Genomic DNA, 20,085 nt, shown 5'->3' with positions numbered 1-20,085 from the left:
AGTAGAAGTTAGATGAAAACCAAAAATTTTGTACCTTGCCATAGAAAAATTTTTGGTAAAAAAAAAAAAAACTAATAAAGATATACATACTGTATAAATCTGGTTTAACCCTTGCAAACCTACAAAACTACTGCCCACCATGCACAGAGCAAACATTCCATGATGTCATGCCCAAGTCTCTATTATGCCACAAATGCAATTTATGGTGAATGTTTTACAAAAGTAACCAAATTTTGGCGCCTGGTGGTTTAGTGGGTAGTTACTGCGCTCCAATCGGATTGAGCCGGTGAAGGTTTATATCCAAGGGATGGTTGGGGTTGATTGCTCATGTAATGCCATTCAGGGAAGAGTGAGGCTGGTCACTCTCATTTTAAATGTCGGGGCCAACTGCCTACCCCAGGACTCCTACGCTTCTCATGGGGCAATGTAGGATTGGATGATGGATGGATGGATGGATCTTAAAATGACACAAAAAAGCATCATTGTTATCTCAAAAGGTTAAGAAATAGTGACTAGTACACAGACATGAGTATTATCAGGTCCAGTCCATTTCTGGATTTTTATGAAGGGGTGGCCATATCCTCAATACCTCACCTTTCAATTCCTTGTTTTGAAGCCACTGAAGGTACTCTCTTTGTAGATCTGATGACAGAGAGGAAGAAAAAAGGATAAAATCAATGCATGACCTAACATCATTATCATCAATGACTGAAAAAAAGCATGTCAAAAATTATTTATGATAAAACAGTGATTTCAATCATTGTCATGAATGTCATAAATCTAAAAAATTTACATCGCTACAAATGTGCAAAATTATAAATCAAATACATCGCTACAAATGTGCAAAATTATAAATTAAATACAAAAGTTTTACCTGCACATAAAGCTCCGTTTTAATTTATCTCCCAAATTATTGTGCAGTATAAGAGGTCTGTCCAAAAAGAAATTCAAAAATCAAAAAAACATATTTATTGTTTTCTTACGATTTAATCTACCCTATCTCATTCAAAACACTCCACTTCAATGTTCATACAACGTTCCCAACACTTTTTTTCAAGTTCTGGAACACGTCCTGAAACTTGTTTTCAGGGATGGTGCGCAGTTCTCATAGCAAATTTTCTGCAATCCCTTCTGTTGTCTGAAATGAGTGATCTTTCAGGGTGGGTTTTAACTGGGAGGAGGGGAGGGAGTCCACCTGCTGGGGCCAAAACTGGAGAGTAAGGCAGCAGGAGAATGATAGCCATCTCATGCTTCACCAAAATGTCAACGATAAGGAGCGACGCATGACCATTGTCATGATACAGCATCCAGGTTGTGTGTCCACACCTCAAGCCTCTTCCTTCACAATGCCTCCCTCAAACGCTTTAGGACATCCAAGGAAAACTATTGACTGTCTGACCACGTGGCACAAACTCATGATGAACAACGGCTTTCCAATACCTGTACAGTAAAATCTCGATATAACAGATTTAAAAATACCGGAGTTCACTTTTATCAGACTTGAGAAGCCTACCGGAATAAATTCATATACAGTTTATCAGGAAAAGTCCAAGAAAGCCAGAAGTGGCCTGGATTGTCTGATCTCAGTCCTGCTTAGGCAGGGGGATGGTGGAGGATGAAGATTTTTAGGAAGGTTGTGACCTTGATGATGGGCTTTGGGTGACTGTCATGACCCTGATGATGGGCACTGAGAGGCTGCTGTGACCTTGATGATGGGCATTGAGAGGCTGCTGTGACCTTGATGATGGGCACTGGGTGATTGTTGTGACCCTGATGATGGGCGCTGGAGAGGGTCAGGACCTTGAGGATGCAGATTGCTGGATATGAGCTGAATAACAAGTAATGAAGCAACAGTGCTAATGAAAAAAAGAAGTTGGTGCAATCCAGGCTACTGTCTGGTATATTGGAAAAAGTCTGGGTTAGCAGGGGGAAGTCCGGATGTCGCTTTTATCAGCATTTTGCTTTTCGGAATGGCTTGGGCCCCAATTAGTCCATTATACAGTACAATCCCTGCTATCCGGTATCCAGACAAACGGAATACTCAGAAAAACGGGAAAATTCAAGGGCTGGTAAAAATGTCAGTAAGTTATAACTGTGCGCCATTTTGAATGGACCGCCAAACCGCCGTTTTATCGTGTCACGCGAGGCTGGGTGAAGTCGGACTAAGCGAGGTGAAGGCATTTCTGGCTAATGTAAATCCCTAGTAAATCCTCTTAACCAGCCCTCCTCCTCCCTCTTTCCCCTACTTGAATTCAGTCATCCTCCACACCCTCCACAATTTCCACAAATCACCAGTCTGCTTTTTACCACCAGACAGTAAACAAGCTCTCTTGCTGTTGTGTTGCTCTGATGGATGGTAATTTCAACATTCCATAATGCCCAAAGAGCAAACTAAACGTAAGCGTGTCGTGCCTACCTTGAAACAGAAGCTGGACATATGCAATAGACTTGAAAAAGGCAAACATTATAAAACACTGATGACCGAATATAATGTAGGAAATCCAACGATTTATATCAAGACCCAAGCATCCAAGCTCAATGAATTTTTCATGAAAAGCGAGACAAGTAAGTCCATTGAAAAAAGGCATACTCTTCATCGTTCGAGTGGTTTTGCTTAGAAAGATCTAGGGGAGCACCTATTTCTGGTCCTCTTAACCAAGAAAAAGCAAGAGAGTTTCACAATAAAATGAATACAGAAGTCTAACGTGATTTCAGTGTTGGATGGTTAAATCGTTTCAAAGACAGGCATGGATTTTGGAAGCCAGACATCTCGGGAGAGAGCAAATCAGCAAAACGCTGGTGTTTTTCTTCCTAACGGACCGACTCTAACTTGCACCACATAAATTCATCTTAGAACGCATGTGTGCTGGCAGAGATGAAAAAAAAAAAATGTTAATAGGAATGAAGGTTTATTTTGTTGGAAGAAAAAAACATATATATGCTTGCACTTCATAAGTACATCATGTATTTTATTTTGTGCAAAACAGCTGATTGGTGGCAGGTGAAGGGTGGAATGATGGAGGTCAGTCGGGGCCGGGACCGTAAACAAAACTTTTGTGGGGGCACAGGTGTGATAATTCTACAGTGCAGTCTTAACATCAGTTCACCAATAAATGATCAAGATTTTATTTCTTTATTTTTCCACTTTTATGAGTACAGTATATACAACGAATACTTCGGTAGTTAACAGCTTGGTGCAAAACAGTGGCGGAATGGTGGCGGTCAGTTGGGGCCGGGATCGTAAACAAAGTTGATGTGGGGACACAGGTGTCGTGATAATTTACCAATAAATATTCAGGATTTTATTTCTTTAGTTTTCCACATGAGTACAGTACAGTACATACAAGAAATTATTCGGTAGTTAACAGAATGGACTTGTGCATTTTGCAGTACCGGTACTGCAAGGCATTGCATGCACGTGCATTATGACCATGGTGTGTGTTTACGAGGCAATTTTTCAGGTGGAATCTCTTAGTGTGCCCTCTGATGTGAGTGGTGAGTACCTGAATTGTATTTACTGCTGTGATAATTATCGCCTTTGTATAGATTTGAATATCAGAACTACGGGAAAAATCTGTAACCGGGAAGGTGAATTCCCCAAGCCGCCCGGTTAACTGGGATTGTACTGTATATATATATATATTTAATTCAATCTGTACATGGATGGGGTAATAAAAGAGGTACAAGGTAGGGTAGTGGATGTTGGAGTGGCCCTAGTGAGAGGGGGGAGTGTTTGGAAACTCCCTGTACTGTTGTTTGCAGATGATACTGTGTTGTTGAGTGAAGACGAAGGGGAGCTGCAAAGCTTGGTGAATGAGTTTGGGAGAGTGTGTAAGAAACGGAATCTAAAGGTGAATGTAGGGAAGAGTAAAGTGATAGTCTTTGAGAGAACTGTAGTCAGTGAATGTACAACGAGGCTGGATGGTGAGGAATTGGAAAATGTGAGAACGTTTAAGTACTTGGGTAGTGTGATGACTAAGGATGGAGGTTTGGAGGGTGAAGTGCTTGAAAGGGTACAGCAGGGAAGAAAGGTTGCTGGTTCCTTGAAAGCAGTGATAAGAAGCAGGGAAGTGAGCATGGAAGTGAAAAAGTTACTACATGACAGTATTGTGCTACCAACTCTAACGTATGGAAGTGAAGTTTGGATGTTGCTGGAAGGACACAAGTCAAGGAGAAGCTGGAGGGATATGATGGATGAGTATGTGAGGAAGTGAGGTTTGGAAGTTGGTGAGGCTAGGGGAGTGACAAGAGATTGAACTGGCTGGAAAATATTTTGAGAAGAAGCGCATGATCAGGGATTTGGCACCCCTTTTAAACGTCGCAGCGTCTGGACTGACTCTATCGGATACGTTTATGTGAGGCTACAGAATTTCGTGAATGTTTTTGATGTATCAGATAGAGCCAGGATTCCAGGTGCTTGAAGGGTGAGTGAATGGAAGTGTGGCCCATTGGACTGGGCAAATCTGGGCTGTCTGGAAGCTGCTACTCCTTACCCTTCCCTAGGGTGGGAAAGGAGGTCCAGATGATGATGATGATAATAATGATGATGATGATGATGATCTTTGATGCCTTGCTCCCTCATAAGAACCCTCCAAATGAGATGAACATACAGAATTGCCCCTAAACCACTTCGTCATCCTACAGTACCTCTTTCTCTCTCTCTCTCTCTCTCAAACAACCCTCTTCCTTTTCCTTCTCTCTCACCAACATACTGCTCCACCCTCTTCTTCTATACCATTCCTCATTATTCACGTTCATTCAGAATGGCCAGCCAATTCATAAAATTTCAGTTTACAATGTTATTTGTTAGACACCACAGAAATGCCAACAGGAACTGGTACTGACATTACAGTGCAACATAAAACAAGAGATATGATCATAACTACCTGTCATGAAACATTAGGCCTGCATGCAACACACAAAATAATAAAACTCACACTTGGGATCCTCCTGCCATATTTGTGTGAGGCACGTCAGGTTAGTGGCACTGCGACTCATCAGTGCCCTCAGCAAGTTTTCACGCTGTTCCCGGAACCTGTTAAGTTGAAGTTACGTTGTATGTATTACCATATATTATCCTCTCATAATCATCTGACTGTGGTGATAAACAGGTATTTCAAATTCTAGCACTGTCACCACAAGATAATCTTATTCTGCTTTCGAGAGACTTTTTGAACAGGAGGTGTTAGATATGCCTTTATCAATCTCTATAGTACTATTGGTCTGTCCTAAATTTTTAAAAAATCATCAGATGGTAGCATGAACAAATATGTCTCTGCACTGATGGGGTAATACTTCTGCAAGCAATGTAGTACACAAAATGGCTACAGAGAGATGACATCATGGAACAGAAAAAAAACCCTAGCAGTAAATAGGTTAATGCTTTTTTCATTAATGTAATCAGCTTTATTTTCCATAAGTTTTTGGTATTGTGACCCTAGAACCTGAAGTATCCATGGGAAACAACAGAATATGATGCCATTGCTAATTCATACCAACATTTTCCAAACATCCATCTATTTCACCAATCTGTTTCACCTTACATGACAATGATGGTGATTCTGATACAGAGTAAATATACTCTTGCTACAACCCATGACACAATATATGACTTTAGGCACTCTGTTTGTGCGATGCATGCTGTGCAATTAAAATGACTTCTCTACCTGATGGCAACTGGGTTAACAAGAGTCCTAGGTTCATGGAGATGCTCGACAAAAGGGCGGAGAGGTTTGCAGATGTGACCAAGCAGTAGGTGGTATGCAAACCAACGATACAGGTCACGACTCTCAGGAAACTCCACCTCAACCTCTGGCAGCTCCCAGCATGCCGCACCTAATGGATAAAATTATCTAAATCTGAAGCTGTACCTTACATTAGGCTCACGGGAGCAACAGCAGTCTTTCAGGTATTAATTTCAACTGTGTGCTCATTTGTCAGTCAGTACAAATACACACACACACACACACACACACACACACACACAAAATACATAATGAAGGGTACAGTACACAAAAACACTGCTGTTGTCTGCAAGTTACTTAGTTATCATTCCAAATGCCATGCCTCTTCTTGGATTTCCTATGGACATTAGCTTATATAATAGAAATAAAAATAAAAAATCTTTTTAGCAAAGAAACTATGGAAATATGTAGAGGGGTTTACTATTAAAGCAATAATCATTTACCTCCATTTTCTTTTCAGTCAGTCATGACTGCTCTAACATGATGGCTGTGTTCACAGTGAAAACACATACCCACACACTGCATCATGCCTAATACCACCATATGTGTGCTGAAGCTTTACTCTGGAGTATACAGCTCACTTACTATACAGGCATTATTTCCATGTGAACATTATGCAAATCAGCAAGAACTTGTGACTAAAATATTATGAAGAGTAACACATACACCGTAGTTGCAATACTGCATTTGAAAATAAGAAAGGGTAATATAATACTGTACAAAATGTACATGAATGACATTTTCAATAATTACCAAAACTGGTTTTCCTGTGGCACACCATTCTGTCACCATCAGCATCATAACGAGGCTCTGGCATCTCTAGTGGTGGAGAGAAGGTGCACATATTTGGGGCGAATACTGCTAACCACTCAGGTTCAATAGCTGTCACATCTGTAAATGAAGTAATGCTTTACTATCAATTATCAGTAAAAGAATGAGGGTCCAGCCAAACTTAACTCCTTCAATCCAGTGATTTAATATCGTTGCGTTCGCTAAGCAACTTTTATTCAGCTTAGATTTATCTTGCTGGCAAGGTCACATACACATTTATTTCTCCCTTCACTGCTAAAAATGTCCCGTATACTGGGGGGGGGGGGAATCCATCCGTCCATCCATCATCCAACCCTACGTTCCCCATGAGAAGCATAGGAGCCCGGGGCTAGGCAAGTTGGTCCTGACATTTAAGATGAGAATGACCAGCCTCACTCATCCTTGAGTGGCATTACATGAGCAATAAAAAAAAAAAGAGGAGGGGTGAAGGTGGGCAGGTCATCAGATTCAAGAAGTTAAATACTCACAAACAAACTATGAAAGTCACTTTACATATCCCGCCTATTTCTTCCTTAGCCTTTATCATTCTTTTTCTGTGCCTGCCCTCCTCGCTTCGTATTTCTCCCATCTTTCCTGTCACTTCTTATTGCTTTTCTTTCCTTTACGGGTGGTTTTACATTGAGTGACAAGCCATATGGTTTTCCGTAAGCCATGAAACCATTTACAACGCTGGGTGGTAACAATATAACCAAACCATACGTGCTCCCTACGTATCAACAAGTGGGTTGGTGGAGGGTTAGTGCCCCTCCCCATAAAACAAATAACTTAAAGTCAAATGGCCACCCCTTACGGGATTATGGCATCTGGCAATAGATAGATAGATAGACTTTAAATATTCTTATTTTACACATTCTCATACAGATATCTCATTAACCCCATTCAGTACCAAAACATCATATGTTTTCTACTACTCCTGGACGAATTTTTGCCACAGTCAATCTATATATATCTCCATATACTCTTAGTCTCACTCTCACATCTATACAGTGTTTTTTTAAATTCTTAAACTGTGAATACAAACCTATTCCACAAAAAAATTTCCTGGGCTAGTATGTCTCACCAAGGTATTACCAGTAGATTTAAAGTTGCTGCTACTATAACCCATTATAGCTCTGATTTGCTTATTAAGTCCACTGTTGTAACCCAGATATGTTGTGTCATTAACTGTACTCCAATACCATAAAATTAGGGGAAGTAATGCAAGCAATCAAACTACTACATATATAATCACCACAAATCAAGTCTATCTATCTATCTATCTATCTATTGCCAGACGCCTCAATCCCATTTAGCGAGGCCACAAACAAATCGCCTCCACGTCGTCCTGTCCCCCGCCATTTAACTGCCCTGCTCCCAACTCACACCCCCCTCTCTCATATACCTCTCCACCCCATCCCTCCATCTCATCCTCGGCCTCCCCCTCCCTCTTCCTCCCTCCACCTCACTCACATACACTCTCTTCGTCAGTCTTTCACCCTCCATCCTCTCAACACGACCAAAACACCTCAGTGTGTTCCTCGTAACACTTCCTATCACATCCACATCCACACCACAATGCTCCTTTATATCAAGTGAAGCTGCATTATTATGTATGAATAAAATACTGAGAAGAGGGATGCACAGCATTTCTTTAGCATATGCTTACATCTTTCCATTTACAAAGCCATAATAACTGCACTAGGAAATACTTCTGAAGTACAGCAAGGTGCTACAAGTGAAAAATTATTGCATACTCACTCCTCATAATCATCTTATGGGTCTCTTGCACCTCCTGGTAGACAACCCACTGTGGCATATCTGATCGCAGCACACTTGAGGCACCAAGAAACACTGGTTCTTCCATTTCCTGTGTCCTAGATTTGAAGAGGCATTTGCTGAACCCTTTAACTACTGTTCTAATTAGTACAAGTTTACAGTTCCTTAAAAAAACTCATGAAAAGATTCGTTCATCTGTCCTTTCTTAAGAAGTACAGATAAATGACATGCTGGCAATACAGTATAAGCAAAACTTAGGATTATATGTCTAATTCTACTCAAAGGACATTATTACCAATGAAAATACAACAATTACTAGCTATGACTCAAAGTAATAAAGACACAAAATTACACTGCTTGGTCTACTTCGAATGGACTCAGAAGACTATGACCTTCAATGGTATTTAAATAGGGAAGTAAATTTGTTGGCTCAATGTCGTTGCTGTGGCAGGAACCTTAAAACAGACATGAACTCATATTACAGATATCCAACCACCTCAACCGAGTACTCTGACTTCTAAATATCTTTTGAAGCGGTCACACAAAAGGAATGCCTGAGTTGTATGAATGTGATGTTTGGAATGAATATGATGTGGTATGAGGCGTTTTGTCTGCGGCCACCCTTTGCGGGATTAGGGCGTCGGGCTATAGATAGATAGACAGATGAGGAGCTCTCTTACAGTGAGAGCAAAGTAGGGCATAGTTCTATTTGCAGCAGTATTAATAATCCATACACCACTGGGCTATAAGGGAGGGGAAGTGTTTTATGGTCTGTCATGTGCAGACTATTAATTATTATTATTATAATTATTATTATTTTTTTTTTTCTCTCTCTCTTTTTCTGGGTGTGCTGTAAGCAAGGAGTTACAATAAAGGGTTAGATCTTGTGAGAAAGTGAACAACTGAGAGCCTTTTATGTTCATGTGGTCATTGACAGGTGGCACGGTGCTGGGTTTCCTGATGCAAGTGGTTCATAGCTGTGGTACAGTATTTGCATGTAAAACCATCATTTTACTCTATTCACAATCCTTTTGTAATATGTAAATTTACTGAGGCATAACTTTCACCAGTCAGCTTCACAGTAGATCCATAATACCTCCCCAAATTCCTCTCTAATTACCTAATATCATTAATATTCAACTGATAGAACAATTAGCTGTATCAAACAGCATCTTCATATATCTCTGTTAATTTCATAATGGCCTCCCCGAGTCTTCGACAGTGACTGAGAGGGCAAGTTCTACTGCCAAACTGAGTGGTACACAATATGGATCATACAGATCACAAACAGTGAATTAGTATTAAGAAAGCTAAACCAACTTTCTATTTTCCTAAGTGTATCAATGGATGCCCAGTTCATGTGATATTAATGGCAATGCCCATAACATACAATATTACCCCTTTCAAGGTGTACAAGTCCCGTGACAACTACTGTAGTCTAGAACATTTATGGGTCAGCTGGTTCCATACTCTTAACTGATTTGGATTACAGTAGTCTTGTGCAGCAGACCCTCATTATATTATGATCCAGTATGCAATGAATTGCTTACAACATGACGAAGTTAGGACCTTCTTTTTGATATACAATAGAATTTTGACTTATATGATGATTATGATCCTATATGAAGCCTCACTGGTTGATATATGCTATTTTGCTTATATGATCAACCTCACACAAATCTACAATCACTGGTTCCAAGATGGCATTTGGACTCATCACTATCAGGTATGTTAATTTCAAAGATGGAACAATAGTGTGATGCTGGAATTCAAGCGGCAAGTGAAACACAGTGATGTAAAATACAGTAACTACCATTATAGGTGAGTTGGAAACGTTTTTGGTAGTAAGCAACAAGTGATATGCTGTGAAGTGAAATCCAGTTAGGTAAGCTGGAAGCTTCTTATTAGACTTTGCTGGATGGGTGACCCTTGGCCAAAAATGTATACCCATTGAACTCATACCTTAAATGACTCGATATACAATAAATCGTTAGGCAATGAATTTTTTTCAATTGCATCATCTAATACGGGCATGCTGCAACTGGCTCATACACCCTGAAGGGGTACTGTAATACAAACTGCTATTATTGCTGCAACTTTCATACAATTGTAACTCTGAAAGGAAATTTAATGGAAAAAGAAACAACATGGGTTTGATCCATGCTTACTAACATACCTGTAAGCATGCCGCCACTTAGCCTTATCCTCCGCTGTTTTCAGTTCTGTGTTATCTACTCGTCTCGCTACATGATCTACTGAGCCTGCAAGCACCACCTGTCTCAGCAGCCTTGCCTGACAAGCAGCACATAATGAATAAGAGCACTCAAAGGCCAAAGTAAATGTACAGTAAAATCATTCAACAGGACCCTCTTAACCCCTCCATTCAACAGGACCCTCTTAAGCCATCCATTTGATGACTATACTAATTTTTGCTTCCTTCAGATGATTTTATTCAGCCTAGGGAAAGAAATCAGGTACTGAAAGGGTTCATGGAATTTGTTTCTGACCCAAATACTACAAATGATAGTCTCAAAATCTTAACACAAAAGTCTGGAGGAAGCAGGGGTTAACAAGTATTCCATAATAAGCTGATGCCTCAGGACATCCATTTAGTCTTACACTGACTGGCACCAGTCAATTTTATTACTTTTAGAGGACACCCTGAAGAAAAGTAGTAAGAGTCTGGCTAAAAATATTAACATTAAATACCCATGAGCATACGTGTACTTACCCTCTCAATATGCATATTATAACCAGTGAAAGCCTGGTGATCAGACAACCCTAATCCCTCTTTCTTCACAGCTGTTCAAAGACAGACTGGTTGAAGTTATGGCTAGCTGAAAGCTCTGCCCACCAATTTATCTTGATAAAGTTCAAATATTACACATTCTGATTCTACATACATCACACCTTCTTATTAGAATACAAAACAATTTATGACGACTTTAGTATGAAGAAAGTGTTTCAAGACTGACATGTGGCAATACAGGCGGGTACCATTGCACATGTGGGACATGTTAATAAAGGGGTGCTCAGGTACTGAAAACTCATATAATGGAATACATGACTCATGGGAAAAATATAGGAATTTTCCATTTGTGCCAAATCATTTTCTCACAACTTTGGATTTTTGTGCTCATACCACCAAATTTGGGACTAAGTTGCCCATTCTCATATCATCAGTTTCTTGTTTAGCAGATGCTCATATAATTGGACCCGCCTGCACAGAGTGGATAAAGAGGTAAATTCTAAGGTGATATGGACACAGCCAAAGACTGTACACACAAAATTATATGTTAGAAGAATGACTGTGGGAATAAAAAAAGCTGTGGAAGAAAAGAATGGAGTAGTACATCAGTGGAAGACAGGGAAGAGGACAGAGTGTTACTGAAGAAGTAAAAGAGGTATACTAAGACAAAGTATGCTGAAGAAGTGGCTCCCTAGATGAAGCAAGGTGTAGATGATGATGATAATACTAACAGAATTTTAAGCACTTGATGGCATCTGGCAATAGATGACTGTCTTAATAACTATAGGCTGTTGAAACTGGAAATCTGCTGCATACAGCATAACAGATGTCATGCATATGATATACAGTATATCATCCAATCATATCTTTACCAATTAACTAAAAAACATATGGTGTGCTGACCAATTAACAAAAAACAAATAGTATGCTGATGTTAATAGTGGTGCATTAGATTCCTCATGAGGTATGATGACTACAAATAGTTAAACTGAAAAATGTGTATGGAAAATTTACCTGTTCATCTGTGGGAGGTGGCATCTGAGGATCTAGAATAAGACTGCATGATGGAATGATGAGATTGATCTCGTTGGTCAACTGCCTACGTAACTTTCGAATCTCAGTTACTGCCTTGTGTCTGTGGAAAACCAGTGATAATTTGTATTAAAAAAAAGCCAATACTGTATATCATTCTTATCAATATGCTCCTAGAAATGAAAGAGCTACAGTGAACCACACAAAATATGAAAAATGATGCATGAAGGATTAGCAACCACCTACCCTACAAACTGGGAAGAAACTTCATGCTGACATAAAACTATCATTAAACACTACAGTATCTGGTATCCTGACCTGAGTCCATTCTTGACACACCAGTCTCTGTCACCTTTCTGGTACTCCGCAGCCCCAACCCCTCTCAGCAGTACCATCACATCCCCCAGACCTCGTAAGTTGCCTTGTCCCAACCAGGTCTCCCTTACTTTCTGCCACCTCTTGCGTAACGCTGGTGGAAGGAAAATTTATAATAGAAAAAGTAGCACAGCGGTGTGCTTGCATTTTTAAACAGTTTTGTACAGCAAAAGTCCTGTAATCCAAATGGCAGCGGACCGAGGGTCTTTCGGACTACTGATTTTTTAAGACTACTGGGAGGGACCTCTGAAAACATTAGAAATATGTACACTCAAGATAACTAACTTCTGCCCAGGGGTGCCCCTGTCCTACCCCTGTATACCAAGGGAAAAGGTAAGGGGGGGGACAAAATGAACTCCACCCACTACTACCCCAGCTCCTGACCCTCCCCCATACCCCTACCCACCCACCCCACCCGTCATTCTTAACTGGCAGTTGCATCTCAAGCTGATTTCATGTTTAACGCTCTTGGTTCCAATACTAATACAAACACAGGACACTAGGATATGTTAAAGCATATCTATCTATCTATCTATTGCCAGATGCCTCAATCCCATTCAGGGTGGCCACAAACAAATTGCCTCCATGTCGCCCTGTCCCCCGCCATTTCACGGCCCTGCTCCCAACTCACACCCCCCTCTCTCATATACCTCTCCTCCCCATCCCTCCATCTCATCCTCGGCCTACCCCTCCCTCTCCCCCCCCTCCACCTCACTCACATACACGCTCTTCGTCAGTCTTTCACCCTCCATCCTCTCCACATGGCCGAACCACCTCAGTGTATTCCTCCTAACGCTTCCTATCACATCCACATCCACACCACAACGCTCCTTTATAGCCTCATTTTTCAGCGTATCTCTCCATGTGACTCCACAGGCTCCTCTGAAATAACTCACTTCCACTGCTCTCACTCTTGACTTGTGTCCTTCCAACAATGTCCAAGCCTTACTTCCATATGTTAGAGTTGTTATCACAATACTGTCATGTAGTAACTTTTTCACTTCCATGCTCACTTCCCTGTTTCTTATCACTGCCTTCAAGGAACCAGCAACCTTTCTTACCTGCTGTACCCTTTCAAGCACTTCACCCTCCAAACCTCCATCCTTACTCATCACACTACCCAAGTACTTAAATGTACTCACATTTTCCAATTCCTCACCATCCAACCTCGCTGTACATTCACTGACTTCACCTCTCTCAAAGACCATCACTTTACTCTTCCCTACATTCACCTTTAGATTCCGTTTCTTACACACTCTCCCAAACTCATCCACCAAGCCTTGCAGCTCCCCTTCGTCTTCGCTCAACAACACAGTTTCATCTGCAAACAACAGTACAGGGAGTTTCCAAACACTCCCCTCTCTCACCAGGGCCACTCCAACATCCACTACCCTACCTTGTACCTCTTTTATTACCCCATCCATGTACAGATTGAACAACCATGGAGACATGACACATCCCTGTTTCAACCCAACCTTCAAAGAGAAAATTTCACTCAGTTCACCATCCACATGCACTGCAGCCTTAGCACCATCATACAGCATTCAACAACTACCCATCTACTCCATATATTCTTAATACATTCCACAATCCTTGTCTATCCACCCTGTCATATGCTTTCTCCAAAGCCATGAAGGCTGTATACAACTTCTTTCCCTTCTGTAGATACTTTTCCACTACAGACCTAAAAATGAATATCTGATCTACACAACCTCTTCCCTTTCTAAAGCCTCCCTGTTCTTCTCCAACTAATTCCTCTGTTATTTCCCTAACTCTGTCAATAAGTATCTACCACATACTTTTCCTATTACACCACAAAGACAAATGCCCCTACGATTACCACGCACTTCATTTTCCTCTTTTCCTCTGTACAGGGGAATAACTATACCTGACTTCCAATCTTCCAGGACTTTACCTTCCTCCCAGGCCAATCTGTGCATCTTCCACATCCATTCTACTAGTATCTCTTTCCCATGCTTCAGCACTTCACCACACACTCCATCAATTTCTGGGGCTTTCCCTATTTTGACTTTCTTCATTGCTTCCACAACTTCCATCCTACTGATTTCTTCCTCTCATCTTACATCCCTCCTTCTCCCAGCCATTCCCCACCCACTTATAATCACATTACTTTCATTCTCTATGTTCAACAATTCCTGAAAGTGTTCTCTCCATCTGTTCACTTGTTCTCCCTTCTCCATTAGTAATATACCATTTACATCTTTCACTCACTGACTATCGTCTTTAACACCCTGTCTAACTCTTTTTACTCTTTCCAAAAAATGTTCTTACATTCCTTCCACTTTACACTCAAATTCCTTCCAAGTTTTGTATTTAAGGTAAGAATTAAGGTATTTACAGTTTTGTTCAATACTGTATCAGACTGTGATTAATTGAGTATTGTATAAGGTCTACCCAAAACGAAACCAAACTTTTTAAATAGTGTACCAACTAGCCAGCATAGCACAGTCACGATGGGAGTACTGTGCGATGGCAACTTTGAGCTTTAGTCTACTAGCCACATCACGTCATGTCACTTGGTCATCAAGGTACAAGCTCTTGAAGGAATATGTGTTTAATGCACTCGGAGAATTTTCTTCTATCTTTTCTATCATCTGTCTCACGTTTTGCCAAAAGTCATGAATAAAGTGCGATGTGAGAGCAGGTGCACTGTCATGGTGCAGTGACCAAGTTTTGTTTGTCCATGCTTCAGGCCTCTTCTTTCACACTGCCTCCCTCATATGCTTCAGAATGTCCAAGCAACACTGTTTAACGACTGTCTGATCATGTAGAACAAACTCACGATGAATGACGTCCTTCCAATTAAAAGATAAAGATGATCATCACCACCTTTGTTTTTGAGCGACTCTGATGTGTTTCTTGTGGTCGCAGTGATGATGTTCCAACCCCCTACGACAACTGCCTTTTAGTTTCGACATCATAGTCTTACACCTACAGAATTTCGTCACCTGTCATGACATCATTCAGAAAGTTTTCATCAGTATTCAAACAATCAAACAACTCTTAACTGACGGTGACATGGTTCTTATTTTCCTCACTAACAGCAGAAGTGGTTCAAATTTTGCAGCAACACAATGCACCTCCCTATGCACTTTAACATATGGATGTGAGACTATGGTGGCATGAAAATGAAAAGTCAAGAGTGAGAGGAGTGGAGATTGGACTGCTTAGGAATGTGTGTGGTGTACAGAGAGTGGATAGGATATGAAATAATGTGATTCATGAAAGATGCACTGTGAAGAAGTCTGTGGACACAAGAATCAAATAAAGTGTACTAACATGGTATGGACATGTGGAGAGAATGGATAACAAAAGCGTGGTGAAAAAGGTTTTATCTGACTGAATTTGAATGAGGGAGGAGACGAGGTAGGCCATGGAGACGGTGGAGGGATATGGTGGATGAGATGTGTGAGGAAGAGAGGTATGGAAGTCAGTGAGGCTTGGGGACAGACACAAGATTGAGCTAGCTGGATGAATGTTGTGAGAAGAAGCACATGATCAGGGATTTGGCATCCCTTTTAACATGACAGCATTCGGATTGACTCTATCGGATACATTTATGTGATGCTACAAAATGTGGTGAAAGTTTTTGGTGTATCAGAAGGATTCCAGGGGTTTCAGTAATGAGTAAGTGGAAACATGGCCCGTTGGACTAGGCAAACCTGGGCTGTCTGGACGTTGCTACTCCTTGCCCTGCCCTAGGGTGGGAAAGGAGGTCTGGATGATGATGATGATGTCTTCTCAGTGAGCCATGCAGTCACTAAAGTTAAGGAAGCAACTATCATACTTACCACTGAGATCTTCATGTGTCCCTATTGGTGTCTCTGTCAGAACTTCAGGTACAGTGAGAGCAGCCACCAGGGCCACTGTGTAGGGTAGGAGGTCATGCTGATGACTCAGGGCAAGCATCTTGCCATATCGTGGGGCTAAGGGAAATGCTGACATTGCCTTGCCCAGTGGAGTAATACGGCTTAAATCTGCACAATGGGATAAGGAAGAAGTAAGTGCTATTGTGAATTCCTCGATTATCCATCCATATGAGCAGTGTTAGTACCAATATATGAAACTTTTATAGAAACTTACATTAAGACAAACTAAAACCACCAATTATCTGAAAGAAAATGAGTCAACAGCCAATGCCTTAGCCTAACATGCGACAACTATGATCTCAACACAACCAAAAATGCCAATTCTGGAGTTATTTTATAAAGTTTTCTACAACAACAACATGCAAAGGTGTCTTGTTGATAGAAACATCTGATATCAAACATGTTCAGTGCTGAGATGTTTTTCAGTATTTATGCTTGTCTGACGGTTACCAGGTAAGATGTTCATTAGCAAAGGGGACCTTCCACTAACAAATACTCCCCTTCCATATTCATCAGATTCCACCATCCACATCATTTCTTGAAATGGGGATTCAACAGCAACTGGATACACTTAAAGTGAAGAACATGACTACAGCAAAAACAAACAAGCTCTAGCAAACTATGTTCTGAGTTACAAAAAATTATGTGTACCCTGGTAGGGAAGTGGAGTATTCTTCTTGGTCAGTGGTTTACATTTCACTCAGACTGCATGGGGCCTGGGTGCAAGTCATACCATGAACAATGTTTAATTTGCCAAAGATCATTTCAGTCATTACAGTTGTCACAGAGGCTTCTAAATAATGTATCTCATTGTAATTCATTGCTATTAAAAATAAATACATGAAGAAAAAATTCATAATCATCATCATCATCATCATCCAGACCTCCTTTCCCATCGTAGGGCAAGGCGAGGAGTAGCAACGTCCAGACAGCCCAAGTTTGCCCACTTCAATGGGCCATGCTCCATTCACTCATCATTCACACCCCAAGAATCCTGATTCTATCTGATATGCCAAAAACTTTCACCACATTTGGTAGTTCCACATAACATATCCGATGTCAATCAGAACGCTGTCATGTTAAAAGGGGTGCCAAATCCCTGATCATGCACTTCTTCTCAAAACATTCATCCAGCCAGCCTGATCTCTTGCCAGTCCCCTAGACTCACCAACTTCCATACTTTTCTTCCTCACACAGTCATCCACCATATCCCTCCACCTTCTCCTTGGCTTACCTCGCCTCCTCCCTCCTTCAAATTCGATCAGATAAACCTTTTTCACCACTCTATTGTTATCCATTCTCTCCACATGACCATACCATCTCAGTACACTCTCTTTGATTCTGGTGTCCACAGGCTTCCTCACTCCGCATCTTTCATGAATCACATTATTTTGTATCCTATCCATTCTCATACTCCACAAACATTCCTCAGCAGCCCCGATAAATATAATAAATATCAGGCAGAGCCAGGATTCCGGGGGCTTGAACGATGAGTGAATGGAAGTGTGGCCCATTGGAGTGGGCAAACTTGGGCTGTCTGGACGTCACTACTCCTCACCCTGCCCTAGGGTGGGAATGGAGGTCCAGATGATGATTATGATAATAAGGAGCATGCAGAAACCAGACTTCTCCAGTAACATTGCTCTACTACTGTTTTTGCAAATTTTGCTCAAAAGTAAGGTCACTGTAAGTACTGCTGCTAATAAAGTAGCATTCCTAAGCAGCATAAGTATTAGTAATATGCTGCTAATAAAGTAGCACTCCTAAGCAGCATAAGTATTAGTACTATGCTATATCTTGTGTGTGGTAGGTGGGGGCACTCATCATCCACTCACTTGATGTAGTGCTGCTCTTGGGTGTCTGCCCTTTCCTCTCCTCCATCCTTCTTTCCATCCATCCTCTTCTGTCTTTCTTTCCTTCATTCTTTCCTCTTTCTTCTGCCTGCGGGTGACTTTACACTCCCTCTTCTGTCTTTCTTTCCTTCATTCTTTCCTCTTCCTTCTGCCTGTGGGTGACTCTACACTGAGTGACAAGACAAATGGTTTCCTGTACACCAGGAAACCATTTACTATGCTGGGTGGTAACCATATAACCAAATTTTGGCTCCTGGTGGTTTAGCGGGTAATAAAGGTGCTCCAATCGGATTGAGCCGGTGAAGGTTTATATCCATGGGGTGGTTGGGGTTTATTGCTCACGTAATGCCACTCAGGGATGAGTGAGGCTGGTCACTGTCATCTTAAATGCCAGGACCAACTTTCCTAGCCCTGGGCTCCTACGCTCCTCATTGGGGCAACGTAGGATTAGATGATGGATGGATGGATGTATCTTGTCTGGTTTTACTGGTGACAATAATGATAATGACACTCTCAAAAGTACTGTACTGAATAATGTTTATAATGAGCAATATCTTAGTTCTATTAAATTAAAAACTATTGATATCATACCTTTAGGCTTTTGATTCCTCGGTCTCTTTTTGAGAGGAGCTGAGTCTTGAGAAGGGTCTGGCAATTCTTCTAGAGCACCTAGGGTTAGTAGCCGCTTAATAGAATGACGAACCTGGAAGCAATGGATTATATTACACCTTCTTTCATTGACCATTCAGTCCAGTACTGTCCCATCAGGAGCTGAATGGCCTGGAGAAAGGCTACTTAGTCCTGACATTTCTGCCATGAGGGATCAACTACTCACCTAATAGCAATATTAGAGTATTAGAGTACAGTATTTACATGTAACTCTAATCATCCCTCAAAAGGGCCATGAGTGAGTGCCCAAATTTACAAGACCACCATATCACGTTCAGTGGGTAATTAAGGCACTCCACTTCGACTAAGCCTGTGTAGGTTTATATCCAAGGGGTGGTTGAGGTTTACTGTTATGGGAATGCCACTCAAAGATGAGCAAGGCTGTTCACTCTCATCTTAAATGACAGGACCAACTTCCCTAGCCCCAGACTCCTACGTTCCTCATGAGGCTACATAGGATTGGATGATGGATGGATAAATTTTATTGGTATTATATACATACATACAGTTTGCAAGGTAGTTACATACTTAAATGATCTTTTTTTAAAACCTGACAGCTGCTTTCCAGGCTTCATGATCTTCAACATTCAAGTCCCCTAGACCTAAGGTAACTTCTCAGGACTTTATCCCACATTTTCTTTGGTCTTCCAGTAGGGACTGTTGTCTCTACAATCAGGTCTCTACAGCACTGTAAACTGATAGATTCACATATCCTCTCTACATTTCAAAACTATCTGAGCCTACTCATGCACATCATTTCACTAACACAAGTGAGCTATAATGGTTTTGCCATACATAGGGAGAGTGTGAGAGATGTTGCTGCTTAACCACAGTCTGTCTGTTTGGGCACAACAATGACCACAGGTAAGCAACTGCTTCTGTGGGGCCATCCTGCAAGTACATTACAGTACATACACTGTGTATGGAACCAGCACTGAATTGTACTAGACAGTGCATCACCAGGGTTGGGCCAGGTTCCTGTCCCATGGCAAGGTGCAGGGAAATATAGAAGGTTTGGCTCCCAGGTTGACACCATAGTTGCTTCACTCCACCCAGGGTGCACAGTGTCACCACATGTAGGCTCAACAGCATCAACAACAACAACAATAATCATCATTATCATTCTTTACTTTTTTCCATCAACGAAACATTGAGGTAGAATCCAGAAAGCATCTTGGGGTGGGAAT

The 20,085-nt window shown here is 41.2% G+C and overlaps 1 protein-coding gene across 1 annotated transcript in view; it reads right to left on the bottom strand.

Annotated features, from left to right (window-relative positions):
• Positions 1–535: 535 nt before the first annotated feature.
• The window catches only part of kz (putative ATP-dependent RNA helicase kurz), a 50,777-nt gene continuing 31,227 nt past the window's right edge, over positions 536–20,085 (bottom strand). The window contains exons 12-21 of the mRNA XM_080272643.1: positions 18,821–18,932; positions 16,299–16,484; positions 12,430–12,580; positions 12,094–12,214; positions 10,507–10,622; positions 8,313–8,428; positions 6,498–6,635; positions 5,667–5,835; positions 4,938–5,035; positions 536–642 (exon numbers count right to left, since the gene is read on the bottom strand). Coding sequence (XP_080128769.1) covers positions 536–642; positions 4,938–5,035; positions 5,667–5,835; positions 6,498–6,635; positions 8,313–8,428; positions 10,507–10,622; positions 12,094–12,214; positions 12,430–12,580; positions 16,299–16,484; positions 18,821–18,932 — 1,314 coding nt within the window. The remainder of the gene's footprint in view (positions 643–4,937; positions 5,036–5,666; positions 5,836–6,497; positions 6,636–8,312; positions 8,429–10,506; positions 10,623–12,093; positions 12,215–12,429; positions 12,581–16,298; positions 16,485–18,820; positions 18,933–20,085) is intronic.

This window comes from Coenobita brevimanus, chromosome 51 (genome assembly GCF_032717465.1).
Source record: "Coenobita brevimanus isolate Jiangsu-jjx chromosome 51, ASM3271746v2, whole genome shotgun sequence".
NCBI classification, from domain to species: Eukaryota; Metazoa; Arthropoda; class Malacostraca; order Decapoda; family Coenobitidae; genus Coenobita; species Coenobita brevimanus.
The sequence above is the reverse complement of the archived record's forward strand: the minus strand, read 5'-3'. Positions and strand labels throughout refer to the sequence as shown.